General features: G+C 41.5%; 1 protein-coding gene across 9 annotated transcripts in view; it reads left to right on the plus strand.

The window, feature by feature from the left end:
- Positions 1-7,850: 7,850 nt before the first annotated feature.
- The window catches only part of UBE2Q2 (ubiquitin conjugating enzyme E2 Q2), a 71,472-nt gene continuing 62,112 nt past the window's right edge, over positions 7,851-17,210 (plus strand). For 2 of the 9 annotated variants that reach the window (XM_087856748.1, XM_087856749.1), the window contains exons 1-2: positions 8,217-8,358; positions 10,540-10,589. Coding sequence is in view for 7 of the 9 variants with exons in the window: in XM_087856744.1 (XP_087712870.1) it covers positions 8,170-8,358 (189 nt within the window). In the remaining 2 variants the exon portion in view is untranslated. Of the gene's footprint in view, positions 8,359-10,539; positions 10,590-17,210 lie in introns of all 9 variants that reach the window. The other 7 variants (XM_045795101.2, XM_087856745.1, XM_087856744.1 and 4 more) reach the window with 6 other exon arrangements.

Raw genomic sequence — 17,210 nt, forward strand, 5'->3', positions numbered from 1 at the left:
TGCCTATTTAGTCCTTTAGGACAAATGCTGAGATTTGAAATTGCTGGGCTGAAAGTATATTATGCCTGCATCTAAAAAAATGTTCTCACTCATTAGCCTTAAACATTCCAAAGGAACATTTTGTAAGAAAGTGACTGTGGAAGGCATGAGGAGGAAATTTTTCTATTTGAATCTTTCATATGCTAGTGGCAGAGGGGAGATGATACTCAAAGTTTTCTAGGTATTTATTATGGTAAATTCCAGGCTGATTTCTCTCCTGCCTCCCTTCATCAGTTTCAGTGGGGTCAGGAGGGCTGAAGAGCATTTGCCCCTTCTCAATAACCCAGGTGTTCTTGAAGAGCCAGCATCTCTCACCCAGCAGTCAAGAATCTACCTGTAGAATCAGGGGTCTTCCTAAGAAGAAGGTCTGTATTCAATCCAGTGTAGTTTCTGTGCCACTCTCCCCTCTCAATGCTATATTTTTTATATTTATATTTTTATATTTATCTAAAATATTTACATTTATAATTTATATAGAAGAAAGAGAAGAAGAGAAGCTGTTTATATAGAAACAGCTAGACACACCTGAATTCAAATTCTGACATTGTCAGTTATTGGCCACATGAGCTTGGGCAAATTATTTCCCTTTTCTGGGGAAGGCAGTTATTTGGGTGGAATAATGAAATGATAGTTTCCTAAGATCGCTACAGTGATGAAGTTACTTGGCACACAGTAGGTGCTCAATAGATATTTGTCGAATGAGTGAATATTTGCTTACAAGAGTCTTATTTTTTTTGAGCTAGAAGAAAAATAAGTGTACATCCTTTTTATTTTAGATATGTAAAAACTAAGTTCAGAGAAAATAGGAAATTTGGCCTTTCAGTCATTCATTCAATAAACATTTACTAAGCACTAAAACTGTGTCAGGCACTGAAAATACAATACTTAGATGGTCACTGCTCTCAAGCAGTAGGGATGACATGTTTTTAAAAGTGCTATACTGAGCTGTATGTGTTGTTATAGTTATCTAGCACTGCAATGTCCAATATGGTAGCCATTAGCCACATGTGGCTATTTGAATTTAAGTTACAGTTAAATAAAATTAAAATCTAGTTCCTCGGTCACATTAACCACTTCTCAAGTGCTTTGTGGCCACACATGGCTAGTGGCTACTCCATTGGACAGCACAAGTATAGAACGTTTCCATCACTGCAGAAAGTTCTACTAGACAGTACTGCTTTAGATTTTCTCCCCAGATTAATATTCATATGCACATATATTTCAAATTCATACAATTTCAATGTATTTGCAACTTGGTCTGAAAGCCCCTTACTATATAGACAAGAGGGAAATGATGGGTGTTGATAATGAAGATAAAATCAAAGTTAGTTTTGGGGCGCCTGGGTGGCACAGCGGTTAGGCGTCTGCCTTCGGCTCAGGGCGTGATCCTGGCGTTATGGGATCGAGCCCCACATCAGGCTCCTCCGCTATGAGCCTGCTTCTTCCTCTCCCACTCCCCCTGCTTGTGTTCCCTCTCTCGCTGGCTGTCTCTATCTCTGTCAAATAAATAAATAAAATCTTTAAAAAAAATCAAAGTTAGTTTTAATAAAAGCCTGGGTCCAAACTTATGAAAATTTTAGGTTAGAACAGTTTCTCACCGAGTTGGCTGCAGCAGGATAATGAGTCACTTGTTCATTTCAACAGGGTTGGGCTCCATATCCTGTGCCTTGTGGGGAGCTCTGTGGTTGTCTGGGCATATGTGGCCACATGCTGATGTGTGCACACTTAGACAGGGAGAGGTCTTCATAGCTTCCCTGAGATTTCATTGAAACTAGATCACTTCTCTCATTTACTTGCCATCTCTTTAACTGAAGACATTACATGGATTTCACTTCTAGTAGGCTATGTCCAGTCTGTGATCACTTATTGGGTAGTTTCTATGTCCCAGGGATTGCACTATGTGTTACAGATATGAAGATGATTAGACAAGTTTATAATCTAGCAAAGGAGACAAAGATGAAACCAGGTAGTCATAGCCAAGGTGACACCAAAAAAGTAAGTGCTGGAACAGACGACGTACTGGGAATATGGAGGGGAAAAAAGATTAAACTTAATTTAGGGGACTAGAAAAGGTTGATAAAAGAGATGGCATTTGAGAGCAGCCCTATAGGATATGTTGGGACAGAATAGCATGAAATATGCTATCACTGAGAATTATTCCACATTGAAGTCCTTGAAATTAAAAATTCTTCCATACAAGTTGTGATTTCTCCCACTCCTTCTTTCATACTGAACCTGCTCTGTCTTTCTGGAGACTTCTGCTCTTACCCCATCTTATTCTCATGGTCCTTCATACACATCCAGGTGGGATTCCTCAGTCAGAATTCTCAAACAATTTTTGTCAGCACTGCCCTGTCCTCAGGCTTCTGTATTTCTGTCTTGCCCATCTCCGACCTTGCCTTGCTGAAATTAAGGTCATTCAGTATGAGGTCTCTCAACAACCTTCCATTCCAACTCAACATTTCTTGGTCTTCCTCTCATTCTCCCCATGAGTAACTCCTTATCTGGTCCTTTCCCTCCTCTTCCAGGACCGAATTCTGTGTCTTATCTCCCCACTTGTATCTTCAGTTTTCATTGCCTGTAAATGATTCTCTTTTTAGGGGCAGATCCAGGTTTTGTAGAGTCTGAAGCTTGTTCAATCTCTGGAGCCCTCTTCAAGAAAAGAAACACAAAATTACAAATACCAACTTAGGAACAAAAGTTAATATTTACAGTTGACCCTTGAACAATGTGGGGTTAGAGGTCCTGAACCACCGCACAGTCAGAAATCTGCATATAACTTTTGACTCCCCAAAACTTAACTAATAGCCTATTATTGACCAGAAGCCTTACTGATAACATGAACAATTAACAGATATTTTATATGTCATATGTATTATATACTGTATTGTTAAAATAAAGTCAGACAGAAACAAAAATATTACTAAGAAAATCATAAAGAAAATACATTTACAATGCTGTACCGTATTTATCAGAAAAATCTGCATATAAATGGACCTGCGCAGTTTGAACCTGTGTTGTTAGTTAACTTTATTTAGAAGAGGACTGTGCAAGTGTAAGGGACCCTGAAGGTTAAGCTTCACAGTAAATCCACCTCTGTTTACACCATAATAAAAACAAAACAAAACAAAACCCTAAAGCTTCCCTTCTCTTTTTCTCATCACTCTGAGTCCTTTCCTAGTAGTAGTCTACATACACTGTCTGTGCTCCTATTCTGTGTCCATTCTATTGCAGTGGTTTTCTCTAAAACACCATTGACCTCCTAATCCCTAAGGCCCATAGATTTTTCTTGGTCATGATCTTTCTTGTCCTTTCCACAGATAATCTGACACACAGGTCATTCTTTCACTTCTCCAATGATTCCTCTACCACTAAATTAACCATGGTGAGCCTTACTCAATGGCCTGAGTTGTCTTCCCTCCCCTGTGACTCATTAGTCATACCCATACCTATGGCTTCTACTATCATTCTGTGTGGCTGATCTGCAGCATATCCTTTGTGCTGACTTCCCTTATAAAATCAAGGCCTATAATACAAACTCTCTACCTGAGGTCCCAGCATCACCTCAAATTAATCTTTTTCTGGCTGTATCGATAACATCACTCCCTCCCAGCCACCTGCTCAAGAAATGTCAAAATTACTTTAAATAAAACAACTCTGTCTCCCTCTCTTCCTGCATCAACTCTGCATCTATCAGTTCTACCTCAGAAATATCCCTAGCATCAGTGTAGTCTTTTCTCTTCCACTGCCACGTTTCCTACTTCAGTGTTTCTCTCTATTGACTTGGACCAATCCAAAAACTCTCATGATTGGAGCTAAAGAAACTCAGAGCCAGATGTGACTTGCCCTATTGAATTAATGGCAGGTCAGATCTAGAATCTGGGTTTCCTGCTTCTTCTTGGTGGCTACCTCACAGTTCGAAAACCACTGAAATCTATTTTGTATACAGTAATGCCAGGTTAATCTTCTTAAAAGTGATGACTCACCAAATGAAAGTGTAGTCCCTAGCATGGTATTTCAGGGCCCTAAAATCAGGTATCAGATAATATCTCAACTTTATCTTCTTCTTGCATTGTACTGTATAATCAACTGGGCTCTTAGATAGTCTCTGAACATGACCATACTTTTATGCAAGTAATTTCTGGGATTAAGTTCTTCCCTGCTACATAGTAGGTCAGTAGTTTGAACTTCTTATCAATTATGGTCTGACGTTGTCTTTATTTGTGTGTTTGTAGTAAACATTGCAGTTGTCTCAACATCCACCCCATCCCAGATGATTGAAAGTCCAGTGAATGATCCTATCCATTTACCGTGATTGGTTTAGGGATGGGCATGTGATACATTTCCGGCCAATGACACAGAAGGGAAGTCAGTTGGGCAGAATCTTGGGAAGGTCCCCATGTCTTAGGAGACATTGAAGAAATAGTCCTTTCTGACTCCAGATATTGTCATGGCTGATGTGACCCACAAGGACAACTATAGCCACCTCGCTCTCAGCCTGACAAAGAAGATGGAGAGAATCTGGGCTATTAATATTACTGAAGATCTAATCAACCAATCCTGGAGCCTGCCCTGACTCTGAACTTCCTATTATGTGACGTAATACATTTCCTTATTGTTGAAGCCATTTTAAGTCACAGTCTTCTGTTATCTGCAACCTAAATCATCGGGAAACAATTTTTTTTTAAGATTTATTTGTTTATTTTAGAGAGAGAGAGATTGAGAGAGACAGAGAGCAGGGGGGGAGGGGGAAGGGGCAGAGTGAGAGCGACAGAAATCCTCAAGCAGACTCCCCACTGAGCACGGAACCTGACTCGGGCCTGGATCCGTGGACCCCGAGATCATGACCTGAGGCAAAATCAAGAGTCCCACCTTACCCGTCTGAGCCACCCAGGCGCCCCCTACAATGAACACTTTTTTAAAAAAAAATTTTAATGTTTTTTTATTATATTATGTTAGTCACCATACAGTACATCCCTGGTTTCTGATGTAAAGTTCGATGATTTTGTTTCCAGTGCTAGACTTTAAGCTTCTTGAATTCAGTTTCTATTTCTGTCTAACCCTCTTATGTTTTGGCACACAGCAGATGCTCAAAAAATGATGGGGAGGGGTGTCTGGGTGGCTCAGTCAGTTAAGCGTCTCTGCCTTTGGCTCAGGTCATGATCCCAGGGTCCTGGGATGGAGCCCCACATCGGGCTCTCTGCTCAGCAGGGAGTCTCCTTTTCCCTCTTCCTTTGTGGAGAGCTCCCCATGCTTGTGCGCATGCTCTCTCTGTCAAATAAATAAAATATTTTTAAAAAGTAGTTTAAAAAATGATTGTGAAATTGATATTTATATATTTATTTCTGATATAACTAGTAAAAGCATTTGCAATTTATAAAGCTCTTTATTTACTCATACCAATTTAGAGATAACAAAATAAGGCTTAGATAGATTAAATAACGTGTTCAGGGCATTTTATTTCTCAAAGCCATATAGGTTCTTACGAGGTTGTTCCCCTTTGTCTGAAATCCTTATCCATGACTACCATGGCTGTTATGGTACCAAGAGTACTGGGGACTGATGGAAAAAGCAAGCAGCAAACCACTCCAGTGTTTAACCCAGCAATAATGCCAATGCAGTATTCTCGTTATTTCTGACTTAGACCTCAGGACTGGAACCCCTTCTCCTCTCAGTCCCAATTCATAATGCTATCTCTAGGGCCAGAACCATCAATCCCCATAAATACAACACTTTATATGTAGAGGTTTTTTTCCATTTTCCATTTTTTTTTCCATTTTCCCAGGAAAATGGATCACAGCTTTTATTAAATTCTCAAGAGGGTCTGTGACTCTTGAAATGTTAAGAAGCACTATAGCATGATACAGTATCTCAGAAGTAAATGAAAAAAACTTTTAAAATATTCCTCATTCAGTGGACGTAATATCTCCTCACGTTGTTCTGTATTATGTAATCTAAGGGACCAGTAGACCAGGAACCACTTGTAGACCATGAAGCAGGAGACACTTAGGCAGAGAGGGTTTGATACCTCTAGTCAAGACCAGTGTAAAAGGAGAATGCAGAGCCCCTTGTTGAAAAGTTGTTAAGGACTTCCAAAGGGCTACAGCAGAGCATTAAACCAAACACAAGGCCTTTTTAAGCTAGCAGCACTGCGCAACTACAGAGGTTGCACACCCATGAAACGGATAGCTTCTAGTAAATATTACTAAACATGCTATTGCCTGCCCAATTATACTGTAGTCCTTTGGACTGCCATGCAGTCCTTCATCCATCTAGAATGTGTCACAGATTGTATTAAGAGCTGGGCATTCCTGATAGAAGCATTCATTCAATAACACTGGGTGTCTACAAAAGGCCTTGTTCTAGATCCCAGGGATACAACTCTGAATAAGACATTCGCTGGGCAGAGACAATGAACAAATACGAAAAATATCAGACAGTGATAGGTGCTGAGTAAAAAAAGTTAGGATTATGTGATACAGGGTGACTGGCTGGCTATTTTAGTAGGTGGCCTGGGAGGCCCTCTCTGAGATAACATTTGAGCTAATACTTTACTGAAAATAGTTGGTACAGCCACTTTGGAAAACAGTGTGGAGGTCCCTTAAAAAGTTAAAAATAGAGCTACCCTATGATCCAGCAATTGCACTACTGGGTACTTACCCCAAAGATACAGATGTAGTGAAGAGAAGGGCCATATGCACCCCAATGTTCATAGCAGCATTGTCCACAATAGCTAAATTGTGGAAGGAACCGAGATGCCCTTCAACAGATGACTGGATTAAGATGTGGTCGATATATACAATGGAATATTACTCAGTCATCAAAAAGAATGATTTCACAACATTTGCAGCAACATGGACAGGACTGGAGGAGATAATGCTAAGCGAAATAAGTCAGGCAGAGAAAGACAATTATCATATGGTTTCACTCATTTATGGAACATAAGAAGTAGAAAGATCAGTAGGAGAAAAAAGGGAAGAAGAAAAGGGGGGCAGTAAACAGAAGGGGGAATGAACCATGAGAGACTGTGGACTCTGGGAAACAAACTGAGGGCTTCAGAGGGGAGGAGGGTGGGGGAATGGGATAGGCTGGTGATGGGTATTAAGGAGGGCACTATTGCATGGTGCACTGGTGTTATACGCAAGTAATGAATCATGGAACTTTACATCAAAAACTAGGGATAAAAAATTATTATTTAAAAAAAAAAAGACTTTACTGAAAATAGGCCAGTTCTGCCTCCATGAGAGATGGAGACTATTTCCTTAAGCTTGGGAAACAGGACAAAAGCTCCAGGCAGGAAAGGAAGAGAGAGAAAAGGCGCTGGCAGGAACCCAGGCTAGTGAACTGGTGGCTACGTATGGGGTTAGAGTACCGAAGAGGAAAGTTGGTGCGCCGATCTGCGTCCAAAGCGCTGCCGGCCGCCGGCCGTCTCCCATTAGGGCGCCGCCTGGGTCAGGTGAGTGGGTGGCTCGCTCACAGCCGAGCTGAGGAGCCGCCCCCAGGGTCCAGCGCGCGTCCACAGCCGCGCCGACGTGGCCGGCGCAAAAGGCCGCGCACGTGGCCGGCCCCCAGGCTTGGAGGCGGAGGCGCGCAGGGGTCTCCTGATCCTCCAGGTGATCAAGCCGCGGGGCGCCACCCGGCCCCGAGCCTCGCATCAAAGGGCAAGAGGAGCAAAACAGATGGACCGGGCGGAGGAGGGCTGGGTCAAGGCGAGGAGGGGGCGGCCTGGCGAGCCCGCGCTCAGGCCGCGTGCACGCGCCGGAAGCGGGGCGCGCGGGGCGCGCCGGGGCGGGGAGGGGATGGGGGCGGGGTGGGGGCAGCCCTTTCCCAGGCGGTAGCGGGGGCGGCGTCGCTGTTGCCCTTTTAAGCCGTGGGGCCGCGGTCTCCTGCCGGCGGAGTCAGTTACAAAGAGAGCAGCCGCCGCCGCCCAGGCCGGCACACAGCCGCCCGCCGAGGCCTCGGTGCCCCTAGCCATTTTTTAGCCGGAATCCAACGCGGGCCTCGGCGGCGGGGAGAGGCGGAGCCGCGAGAGTGCGGCCCCAGGCCGGCCCTGTGGGGCGGTAGCGGCCGTGACGGCGGCTCTGGGCCCGGCTCCCCTTTCGCACCCCTCCTGCCGGAGATGAGGGGAAGATGTCCGTGTCAGGGCTTAAGGCCGAGTTGAAGTTCCTGGCGTCCATCTTCGACAAGAACCACGAGCGATTCCGCATCGTCAGCTGGAAGCTGGACGAGCTGCATTGCCAGTTCCTGCTGCCGCCTCCGGCACCGCCGGGCAGCCCGCACTCGCCGCCGCCGCCGCTCACACTCCACTGCAACATCACGGTGAGGCGCCCGGCCTCAGCCCCTCGGAGCCAGGCGAGGGCGGAAAGGGGCGCCCCGAGTCCCCGGACAAAAGGGAATCGGTCCGGTAGAGGCCCCTTGGTTCCCGGGGCCCCAGGCGGGGCAGATCCGCCCCTTTCCCAGGCAAGGGGCCCAGCCCAGGCCCAGCCTTGTAATCGCTAGACTTGGGTGGGAGGAGGCAGACGGCGCATTTCTCCGCTTTTCCGCGGGGTTGGGTTTGGGGCTGCTGGCCCCTCTCGGCCCCCTACGCCTTGGGGTGGGAGACCGCGGCGGCGCTTGCCCTCGCCCTCGCCGTGTCGCCATGACTGCCCACAGCCGGCCTGCCCCCGGGGCCGCGGCGAGGCAGGTCCACTTCGGCTGTTGGAGGAGCCTAGCAGGGAAGGGGGAAGGCCCTCAAGTTTTAACGCCTTACTCTTCAGTCAGGTTTCCCTCGTCTTGCTTATTCCCCCAGTTATTTTTAAGTTTGTGTTTAAGGAAAAACTGATATTGAAAACTGATGCATTTGAGGGGGGGAAAGTTTAGAATGCAGCCTCTGGTACTGTTTGACACGCGTACGTGTTTCGGAAAGGCGCTTTGTACCTGCATTCGGCAGGTGGTGGTACCGGTGTTGGCTTCCATAGGCCCCCTGTGTGTAAGCCTTTAAAATTATCTGCATCCCAAAGGGGATATTTGCCCAGGTCTTCTGCCCAGAAAGATTATTTTATGTCACAAAGCCAAAAAGGCAGTTTAAAGCTCACTCTTTGGTTTAAATTGGAAGCTCGTTAGAAACCCGGAGCTTGGTAAGGTAATCGAAGTGTTTTAATAAGTTTTTTCGTGAATGTGTATGATGAAACCGTTCATGGTGAAATTGATTTAGGGTATTGTTCCAAACTGCAGAATAAACTTATAGCAGGAGTCAAGGAGGTAGTTTTATGTTCCTTCGAACCCAGTCTGGTGTCTGATTCCTTTTGGTTAAATCAGTGGGCTACCCAGGTGTCTGAAGTGTTCCTGGTCTTGGTACTCGAGAGTTTGGAAAGGGCTTGAAGTTATAATAATTGACATTAAAATAATTTCCAGAATATCTGGGGGAGCAGTTGTGTGTTTTGGGGAAAATACAAGTGCTGTACTGAAGAGAGAAGTCATTTATTGAGCATCTAAGTGTTCTGTTCTAGGCACCGGTTTTGCAAAACTGGATAGAGCAGTCCCTGCTTTCAGAGCTAAATCTTCTTGGGGGAGGAGTTTTATACCAACTTCTATGGTGTCATTATGAAGGCCAAAAGAGCAACTAATTTTTAGTTTGGTGATTGGGTGATGCTTCAGAGAAGGCTTTGGTGAGAGGCTGACATTGGAGTTGGGCTTTCACAGATGAGTAGATTCTTTCCAGTTTGGAAGCACATTTCAGTGAGAGAAAACTCTATCCAGAAAAGACACCAGTGCTTGAGAAAATGTGGTTTGTTTAGTAGACAAATTATGAGGATATAGGTTGGTAAAGGAGAAGATTTTCCAAGAATGGGAAACAGGAAGTGGTAGTGAGCATGAAGGAGACTGGCCTGTGTGGTGATTGTTCTGGTAGAAATTGGGTTATGGCCAGGAAAATGTAGGGGTGGTTTGCATGATAGAATACTGAACTTGTAGGCTGTGGGGAACTACTAAATTACTGAGGTAAGTTGGAAAAATGTGTTTGCCATCTAGCTCTAGGGGTAGTTCTCTACAGTGTGTGGTTTTGGGACATGTGTGTGTATGGTTTTTTTATCTCAGTGGCTGTAGGGTAGTGTTGCTGCTGTGCTGGCAGTCTGCTGCAACAGAATTATCCCACTTCACATGCCAGCAGAGTCCCCATTGAGAACCATACAGGAGGCTGATAGGAGTCAGCTGCACACAGAATACTGTGTGAAGACCTGGATTAGGTAATGGAGCGAGGAGTGAATTAGAGACACTCAGTGAAAGGAGGATTTGGTAAAGACTAGTGTAATGGTATTATAGTAGAGACTACTGAAATTATGACAGGTATTATCAGAAGATAATTATCATGGTGGATACTCAGTGTATATGAATGTGTATTAACTTTTTATGGGAACATATCAAACATATACAAAAGGTGAGTAGTGTGGAGAACCTCTATGTATTTAGCCTCAACAATGATAAACTTTTGGCCCATTTTATTTCATCTGTACCCTACCTCAGATTATTTCGAAGCAGGTTCCTGACCTGTCACTTCATCTGTAAATATTTCAGTGAGTATCTCTAAAAGATAAGACTGTTTAAGCATCCGTCAGTGTTTTGATAAAATCTGCATGGCTTGCTTGTGCAGATACCGTTTTCTTCGAGGGGAAAGAGCAAAGGAAAAAGTTTTGGATTTCCTGTCTGTTGTGTTTGTGAATTGCTAGTCTCTAAACGGTTATAGCTCTTAAAAAAATAATGAGTTTGATCGGTTCTTTAATTTTTCCTTTTATTTCTTTACTCCCAAACATTTATTGAGCTCTTCAACATGCCAGGCCCTGTCTTTTCCACTGCTCACCAAGAAGCATACTTACACAGTTTAACATTTCAGTAAACGCATCTCACGAATTATTTCCTTACACTCGTGCATGCCAGTTTCTGAATAATCTTCCAAAGATACTGTGCCCCCTTTTTTCTTTCAAGCGTTTGAATCTGTTTTTCCCATGTGGAATGTGCCCCTTACCAACCCCAGTCTGTCTTTCTACTTCTGACCATCCCTCAAGGCTCTTCTAGAAAGTCATATTCAGTTCCTGCTGGTATTTATTTCCCCTTCCTCCCTCCTGTAATTTTTACTGTTTACTGCTTTGGTTTTATGTCCTTATGTTCTATTATAATGGTTTTAGATTTTCTTTTTTTAAGTCTTTTTTTTATGATGGCAGGGGAGAATAGTCTGTAATCATGCTTTTCATCTTCCACTCGGTCAATGTTCAGTAAATATTTGTTCTATTTTAGCTGTATTCTGTATGAACAAAAATCTTAACTATTGTGTAAGTTAACTGCCAAGAGTTTGTCAAAAGTGCAGAGATAACATCAAGAAATATTTTAAATATTTAAATATTTAACAGGTCACTGAATAGGAAATCTGTAATTTGACTTCATATGAAAGACCATTTTAAGAAGGAGAAAACAATATAGATGTTTTACTCTTTAGGCCAAGGGAATTGACCTAAATCTTTTTCTGTTATATAAATTTGTTCTGATCTTAAATATGAAGGGAAAGAATGCAATTTTCAACCTCAGGTAGGCGTTTTTATTACTTGTTTTGTGTGAACTCATGATATGAAGGAGTGTCTTGCAAACAGATCTAATTGCCAGTTAGTGCTAACATTCAGTTGTTAATGCTCACACCTAAACGCAAAGCAAGCTTGTTTTAGTAATCTGTGTGGCCTTATAGGGAGCTAGTATATGGCATTCTTTTAGTCCTTTTGAAATATTTAACATAACTTGGGAACTTCATTTCTCCTTATATGGACCTCTTGACATCTGGTAACTTGGTAGGGAATTGGTAATTTCAGGCTGAGCCCCCCCCCCACCGCCCTGTAAATTAGCTGATAAATAAAATGGTTGTACAAATTTTACTGTTTGTGTAGCATAAACCATTACTCTTTTTGCATGAGTGGCTGTTTGCCAGGCTACTTGTGGTAGCACATGTTTTTTATTTTGCTAATTAAATTTCTCTTGGTCATTGCTGGAGTCCCCTTTCCCCTCCCCACCTCGCCACCAACAGCAAGACACTAAAATAACAAATGTTAGAGCTCTGAGTTTAGGTGAGAGAAGGTTTAGTCTATACTTTAGTTGGGACTTTAAGCAAATCATTTTTTCTACTGTGTTTTTCTATAAAGTAGACAATACTTTTGTCCTGCATGAAAGCTTATAAAGGAAAGCTCTTTAACAATAATAATGTTCTCTACAGAAATGTATTTGTGGCTGAATAACATTTTATTTTGAAAATGCTTTCTAACAGCTTTTCATGGGAAATAAATCAATGCTGTGAATTTCTTAATTTTTTATGTTTCTAGTCTTTACACTGATTAAAAAGTATCCCTGCCAAGGTTATACAAAGGAAATCATGAACCAACTTGGTTAAAGAGCCCAAGACCTTTTTGTTGGTCTGCCCTTCTGGGACAGATTACCTTTCCAAATTGAACACCTGGAGAATCATTTGGAAATAGCAGAACTGTCATGTTAAGCACCTAAGTGGTACTTTCAGGCTGGAGGAATCATTGTTTTCATTCATTTGACCAATTTATAATACAGAGTCAAATTCCTAGTCATTATCTATCTATTCTTCTCTACCCCCATTTTTTACGCCCGTCCTTGAAAGAGCAGTATGAAGAGGAGACTTAGGTTTCCATTTTATGAATGGTGTATGCCTTAGTAGCTTGATTTTTGTTGTTGTTGTTAAACTTCCTTAGACCTGGGAAAGATAGTATTAGATAAATGTCAGCTAGTTGAGGGGTGGGGAATCGAATTGAAACAGTCACTGCCAAATGTAAAGCATTACTGGAGAGTCAGAGTAATGAAGCAGAGTCCCCTTTTCCAAGGCCATTGTAACAGTGTTTTGTGTTCTCTTCTAAAAGATTCTTCTGAAAGACAAAGTAGAGTCAAGGAAGCTGTCCATTGGTTTCTGCAGATCAGGTGGTTTGAATCTTCTTCAGCACCTTTATTTTCTCTGCCTCAGTTAGAATGATGTTTTAATTTTTCATTCTGCTTCTGTGGGCTCTGATAATGTTACTTAGTTGTTTACTTGCAAAATGATTAGCAGGGAGCAATCTCTTTTGGTAGCTTTTTTCCCCCTCCCAATGTCAGAACATTTAGGGGCACCTGGGTGTCTCAGCCAGGTAAGCCTCTGCACTGAGCAGGGATTCTGCTTGAAGATTCTTTCCCTCTGCTCCTCCTGCATCTCACACCTGGGCGCATGCATGCCCACTCTATAAAAACAAACCTCTAAATAAATAAATAAATAAATAAATAAATAAATAAATAAATGTCAGAGCATTTAGACTTTATTAGAATATTATATGGTGATTCTGTCGGTTTCGTTCTCCACCCCACATTTAATGAACAACAAAGTGGGAAAGTACGTGTCCCATAACTGGTCTCTGGGAGAATTACAGCTGTTAACACTTCTGAACCTTCAAAAAAAAGTTACATGCATCCGTGTTCAAAAAGTGATGAAGTCCTTGGAGATGGCCATGTTCTATTATTTGGAAAGACAGTAGAGACTGAGCATTCTGGCAGACAGTTTTGCTGGCTGGTGCTTGATACAGAGCCACACATTGGTGTCTTAGTGGATTTGTGTAAAAAAATAGACACAGAAAGTTATTTCTGGATAAGGCCAGTGGTTTCTGTTTTTGTTTTTGTTTTTCTATTTTAAATAATGCTTTGGACATTAATAGCTAGAGCTAAATCCTTATGCATATAGGTGTTGTCCTTTGAAATTTTCCTAAGAAGTGATGGCTTTTCATTCTTTTTGATGAATTGGTTTCTGGAGCTATAACAAATTATATTGTATAGGAACTTTTTTTCTTCCAGGTAGAAGCTTTTATTTAACAGATTGATAAAAACGTTAGCAAGTGTGCAGTGAAATTGGGCGTTCTCACGGCCACGGCAGAAAATACAAATATCTATGACCCTCTAGAAAACAATTTGGTTTACATAAACCCTCTCTTTTGGCAAGATAAATACTGACTCCCCTAGGCTGCCAGCATTGTCCTTATGACTCCAGAGCTCCCAGAAGGAGAATTTTAGTCCCAGAGAAGACCTAGATTTGTTTAGTTTAGCCCATCTGACAGCTAATCACTGGGAGTGGAATGGGCTTATAGAGACCGTGACCAAGTTTTGGGTCAAGGGAGAGAGAAAGATGGGAAGGAATTAGGGAAACTAGCGCCAGCGGAACCACATAGGTTAATATAGAATGGCGAAGGGATGTGTCTTCCAAGGAAGACATTCTGGGCCCGGCTGTAGAAGGTGTGGAGAAGGCAGCTGTTCTAAAACTCTTTGGATTCAAAACGTCTATACTGTTTCAAAGTCAGGGGCGCCTGGGTGACGCAGTCGGTTAAGCATCTGACTCTTCATGTTGGCTCAGGCCCTGACCTCGGTGTGGTGAGATTGAGCCCCACGTGGGGCTCCACCCGCAGCATTGGGTCTGCTTAAAACTGACTCTCTCTCTACCCCTCGCCCCCTCTAAAATAAATAAATAAATCTTCAAGAAAAAAAAAAAGTGTCCTGAGGGTCCAAGGAGCTTTTATGTAAGTTACCTATCAATATTTATCATTAGAAATTAAAACAAATATTTAAAATATTCATCGAAGTAAACATGTTAATAAAATATTATGAAAAATGGCCATATTTTGTAAACCAAAACATTTTTAGGAGAACAGTAGCATAATTTTACATTTCTTATAAATCTCTTTCATATCTGGTCTGTCATTTGTTTCTGCATTCAGTCTGCGAGGGTATATTGCTTTGGTTGAAATAATATAAAGAAGATTCAGCCTCACACAGATATTTGGCTGGGAAAAGTAGGAATATTTTAATAGCCATTTAGATAGTTGTAGATATTCTTTTTGGATATTTCACCAAAACGTGGTCTTTCTTGAACTGTGAATGGATCTTCTGTCCTTGCGTGATTTATAACATCATGATGTACCAGTCACTTGGAAAATATGGTTCACTGAAATCTTCTAAATGTTTATATGTTTCATTGTATAATATGAAGACATTATATTAAGATCACCAGCAACCTGATCATAATATTCTTAGAAAGCTGTCAAGCTCATAGCAGTGGATACAGATTTTCCAAAATTCTAATTTTTGCTTGAAAGGTTGAATTTTATTATTGGAATAAATACTGTCCTTTGTTTTCCTTGAAATGACACACTCTTTATTCATTTTTGAGAAAATGTCAAAAACCCAAGGTGAAATAACCATTGTCTGTCAGTCATCCTTTCACGTAAAATTCATGTTCCATTAAAGTGGTTAGTTCACTTCATAACTCAGTTGTACAGATGCTTTTTCTCAAGTATTCTGTAAGAGTGTGCTCATGTGTGCACGCCATTTCATCAGTTGCAATATTAAAAAGACCTGTATAAGGATCGAGATTTAGTAAAAGAACTTTTACTACTTATTTACAGATATTCTTAAGTAAAACCTCTTTTTCTTTGCCTTTTAAACATCTTAAATGCATAGTGGTGAAGAATATGGGGACTCCAGGTATAGCTTGGTGTCACTGCCTTTATTTGTGTTAAGGTTCCAGCAGTCTTACCTAGGGGTTCAAGGGCCCCACTTTGAAAATTATTGACATAGTTGCTTAGACCTATATATCCTATTTTCTCATGTACAGGATTACAAGAGCATGTCATAAGCAGGAGCTGGTCTCAGTAATTTTTGTTGTTGTTGCAGTGTTCCAATATGGTTTTAAGGGGTTTTAGTCCAGAACAACAATTCATGCATTTTATTTTGCTTACGTAGAATTAGACAAACACTAATCTACACAGTAAAGTTCTAAAATTTAGTTGATTGGTTTTTCGGTTCTCTTTTGTTTTTTGGAACTAAGGTCTAGATGGTATGTTCCCAAACTAGGCTGAAGAATTTGAAGAAGAAAATGCAATACTTGATAAGTAGTTTTCTTTAAGAACAGGATTAATTTTGAAGATAGTTTTTCTTTTAGTCTGTGAATAGGTTTGGGACACACCGAAAATTAGAGGAATGAGAATACGAAATAAACCACTGTTGAATAGATCTAATGATGCCCTTCTTCAGTACAGTTTTTTGTTCTGTAAAGAACATTTGGTGAAGTGCTTCAAAAATAGTTTCTTTGGCTTCAACTATATTGAGATTATAGTTCTTAAAGCAATCGAGATTGAGATTATAGTAATTGAGATTATAGTTCTTAAAGCAATGCTTCTTTAATAATGTGTTTCTACAAAATTGTTTTTCCATAACTAGAACCTAATTGTCTGGCATCTAGTATCTAATAATAATGATTTTTTCCTAATTTATAATAGAAAACAGTACAGAGTAAATGTCTGTTTGTAGGTGAAAGCATGTAATGCTTTTTTCCGTTAACTTTTAAAAGTCAACACATGTAATTTTACTTTTAAAAATATGTAACTATGGGATAGGCTGGTGATGTGTATTAAGGAGGGCACGTATTGCATGGTGCACTGGGTGTTATACGCAAGTAATGAATCATGGAACTTTACATCAAAAACTAGGGATGTACTGTATGGTGACTAACATAATAAAAAATATTATAAAAAATATGTAACTATAACATTTTTTGATAGTACTCAGTTTGCGATGGAATGAAATATTAGAATTTTATGGGGTTTGAATTAGTTACATATTGCTCTGTAACAAATGCAGCAGCCTAAAACAGGAACATTATCTCACAGTTTCTGTGGGTCAGGAATCTGTGCATGGCTTATGAGGATTCCCTCGCTCCCTGTCTCTCACAAGGTGTTGCCTAGTGCTGCAGTTATCTGAAAGTGAGACTGAGAGAGAATCTTCCTCCAGCCTCATTCACGTAGTTTTGGTAGGATTAATCTCCTTACAGGCCTCTGGTCTGAGGGCGGCTGTTGGTCAGAGGCCAGTTTCTTGCTATGTGGCTGCGGGCTTCTCCATAGGGAGATGGCTTCAATGGGGGGCGGGGGGAGGTAAATGAAAGAGCAGGAGAGGGTGAGCAACATAGAAGTTCTCATCTTTTTGTAACCTAATCCTGGATTAGGTTACACATTATTTTTACTGTATTGTTTGTTAGAAGTGAGTCTAGGGGAGTGAATTATACAAGGGTATGAATACCAGGTTAGGATTATTGGGACCGTTACAGAGGTTGCCCACTGTAGTGTTCA

This window comes from Ursus americanus, chromosome 28 (assembly GCF_024610735.1).
Source record: "Ursus americanus isolate L20-20 chromosome 28, mUrsAme1.1.p, whole genome shotgun sequence".
NCBI lineage: Eukaryota > Metazoa > Chordata > Mammalia > Carnivora > Ursidae > Ursus > Ursus americanus.